This window comes from Battus philenor, unplaced genomic scaffold (genome assembly GCF_028537555.1).
Source record: "Battus philenor isolate CCGP_79_NKW_IND1 unplaced genomic scaffold, ilBatPhil1.0.hap1 SCAF_3, whole genome shotgun sequence".
Classification (NCBI taxonomy): Eukaryota; Metazoa; Arthropoda; class Insecta; order Lepidoptera; family Papilionidae; genus Battus; species Battus philenor.
Window position 1 is genome coordinate 2,774,496 of NW_027181693.1, and position 3,529 is coordinate 2,778,024.

A 3,529-nucleotide genomic window follows, 5' to 3' on the forward strand; every position below is an offset into this window, starting at 1 on the left:
CGATTGAAACCAGAAATTAAAAACCGGGTTATTCTCGGAACCTTTTAGTCTGAAGGATCGTGTTGGGGCTCGTTGGAGAGAACTTAGGGAGCGCTACTAGATAGAGTCATCGAAGTTTAGTACACATTGTCTTAGAAATTGATTGGTTGTAAAAAAAAAAAAAAATTATTACCTGAAAGGGTTAGTGTAAAATAAGTACATAATTGAACGACTCCAGGTAGAGTGAATATTGTTGACGTTATACTATAATCTTAAGTAAGAATTGGGTAGGCTACTATTTGTAAGACTCATTTTATACACAGGTGTTTTATAACACAGACAAATTATTTTAGTTAAGACTGGCTTTTTTGAGCCAAATATAAAGCGACAGTAAGAGACTCTAGTGAGCTCGTACTATTGTCTAACACAGCACTTTTAAGTGATTAGACTAAATGTATCGCACACCGTGCAAAATGGATAAAGTGGCATCTGCAGACCAGTCAAATCAGACGGAGACGGCAGGACCGTCGAAGTTAGACGAAACATATGACTTTGGTGTTGTGACTGAAAGAACCAGGGGTAAAACTGACCTTGAAAGCCACAAACCAACAAAGGTGAGGAAAAGTATAAATGACTGGGAAGCGGGAGTTCCAGATGCCAAACAAACATACTCCCCGGAGAAATCTTTTCCTTCAGATCCTTCTAAAGTGAAATCAAAAACAACGCTCTCGCAGGCTAAAAGCATAGGAGGGAGAAGACCTTCGGCAGAAACAGGAAATTCACCGAAACAACCTAGCACAAAGTATATAAGCAGAATCTCAGAAGCGCGTGCCTGTGCTTTAAAAGCAAAAATGCAGCTGGGAGCTTCTAGAAATACAAAAAGAGAGATCGTTGCAGAAGTACTGAATGCGGTTGAAAGACTTGTGCAGTTAGTCAGGGAAGCGGAATCGGAGCGTGGTGCTTCTGCCAAAGAAAAAGAAAAGACCTCAAATCAGCCGATCAGAGGCGATAAAGTAGAGGAAGACCACAGCCTCGAACCAGAAGAACACCAGGATCTAATAAAAAATACCAACAGGAAGTTGGATGAAGTTATACAGATTCAGCGGCATGAGTTCGAGCAACAAAAGCGTATGACCGAAGCTACAAGCAAACGGCTTGACGAAATGAAAACACAGATGACACAGATGCTTTCCATACAGGAAAAAATCCAAAATGAACAAAAGCTATCTACAAACGAAAGCTCGGGAGAATGTAATAGTCAGCTGAGGGAAATCAAGTCCCAGATTAGAGAATTTACGAATATCCAGGAAGAGATACGCAAAGATATAAACACCACGAGAAATAAAACGGTATCATATGCGGAAGTCCTTGCTGGTAAAAGTGCCGCACAGCATACTCCTTCCCAAAACCCCAAACACACGATAATAGTGTCTTCCACAGAAGGAAAAGACACCAGTGAGGAAGTATTGGAAAAGATAAGAAAAGCAGTGAATGCCAAAGGAGAAGCAATCCAAATAGATCGCATGAGAAAAGCGAGAAACGGAAAGGTGGTCGTTAGCTGCAATTCGGAACAAAATCTTAAAAAAGTCACCCAAAAATTGCAAAGTAACGAGAGCCTTCAAGCACAAAAAGCCCAAAATAAAGATCCATTAGTAATTATAAGAGACCTCCTGGCTTACAACACAGATGATGATATTATAACAGCGCTAAAAAAACAGAACAGCGACACTCTTGCGCATATACCGGAAGAGGAGTACAGAGCAACTGTAAAGTACAGACGCAAAGCTAGAAACCTTCACGAGAACCATGTGGTCTTGCAGGTCTCGCCAAAAGTCCACCAAAATCTGATAGCTGCCGGCGTCGTCTACATAGACATTCAGAAAAGAACAGTCAAGGATCAGTCTCCTCTGATCCAATGCACAAAGTGCCTCGGTTTCGGCCATGGCAAAAAGATATGCACATCTACGGAGAGTCTGTGTAGCCATTGTTCTGGTCCACACCTAAGGTCAGAATGTCCATCTTGGATATCAGGTGATGGACCCAGTTGTAGAAACTGTTGCTTAGCAAAGATGGACACCAGTAACCATAATGCGTTCGACTCTGAATGTCCAGTGAAGAAGAGATGGGACGCGGTGGCGAGGAGTAGTGTAGCTTACTGTTAAAGGCGTCCAAATGGAAATAAAGTATATTATAACACAAGCCAACATGGAGTTCTGCACGAAACTAGAACGGGAAAGCATATGCGACGAAATTTACAGGGCACTTAATAAAACACATAAATTAGAAAGGGACCAAATGCTTGTAGCGAACGGCAGTCAATTGAGCTCGAAAGAGTCAGGGAAGCTGCTCGCTAAAAAATTCTACCCTGGTGATAATGAGGAAAGGGAAACATCAACAAAAAATTTTCTCTCGAACGCTAGAAAAACGAAAAAAGCTGTTAAAAATTTAAAATTGGACCTTTCATTGGTCCAAATGTTGACAGGTCAAGGTGGTTTCTCCTCTTACTATATAAGTAGGCTTAGATGTAAAACAGACCCAACGTGTATCTGCGACCCGGACGCGGAGGAAAATGTAATCCATTTATTTTGCTTAAAGATTGGCCATAAGGCGAAACAACACGAAGAGATTTTACCGAATACTGCGTCCGGGTGGTGGAGGACGCTGTGCGTAGAAATTAAAATGAGCAAGAAAGATATGTAAATTGTATATATTAGAATATATACAGGTGACATATACCAGATTAGTGATAAGCAAAACGTAATAAGTATAAGAAAAAAAAATAATATTAATAAAAAAATAAAATAAAAAGAAGGCCAGAAAAATAAATAAATAAATAAAAAGAAAAAAAAAAGAACCAATATAAATAACATTTATAACAAAAACTAAGGAAAACGACTATCGTAACCATAGTCATAAAACTTAATAAAAAAAAAAGAAATAAAAAAAAAAAAAAAAAAAACAAAGGCCAGCACAGCTAATACTAGAAGTAAGGTATAACAAATAAGTAAAGATTTGAGGAGACACCTTGACCTGGAGATGTACACATAGAAGGATCTAGAAAAAAGGCATCGACCTCCATGTCGATGGACTAACTTGAAAAGAGGGGAGATTGGCAAATGGGGTTTTTAGTCGGTTAGAGTCCGACACTACCTGGGCAACATTCCCAGGTGTCCATGAGGATTTTCCCCATTTGCCAATTAGCTCGAATATTATAAAAAAAAAAAAAACAATAATAAACAACTATTATTTAATTTCTTTTTAATTTCGGTGAACTGTAACGCTTCAGGAGTGGTAGTAATGTTAGGTAAGTAATATCAACCGACCAAGTTGAGGTTTGGACCTCTCGGGCGCCCATCAGAGGTGAAACTTTAGAAAAACGAGCACTGCATGAATTTGTAACAATAAGGAGTTTTTTAAATTTTTTATTTATTTATAATCAGTTTTCACCCAATAAGCAATATGATAAAGCACTCACTCCGAGATATGTTGTTCATTGATAACTTTATGTTAATAAAATATTCTTGTGATTTACTTATTACTACCTAATAAT

At 38.6% G+C, this 3,529-nt stretch overlaps 1 protein-coding gene across 1 annotated transcript; it reads left to right on the forward strand.

Moving 5' to 3' along the window:
* The first annotated feature begins 296 nt into the window (after window positions 1-296).
* On the forward strand, window positions 297-2,658 carry LOC137926970 (uncharacterized protein PF3D7_1120000-like). Its single transcript, XM_068770730.1, has one exon. The coding sequence runs from the start codon at window positions 432-434 to the stop codon at window positions 2,139-2,141; it is 1,710 nt and encodes a 569-aa protein (XP_068626831.1). The 5' UTR covers window positions 297-431; the 3' UTR covers window positions 2,142-2,658.
* Window positions 2,659-3,529: the final 871 nt, after the last annotated feature.

Coding starts and splice junctions, on each gene's coding strand:
- LOC137926970 (XM_068770730.1), top strand. CDS start 432: ATGTATCGCACACCGTGCAAAATGGATAAAGTGGCATCTGCAGACCAG.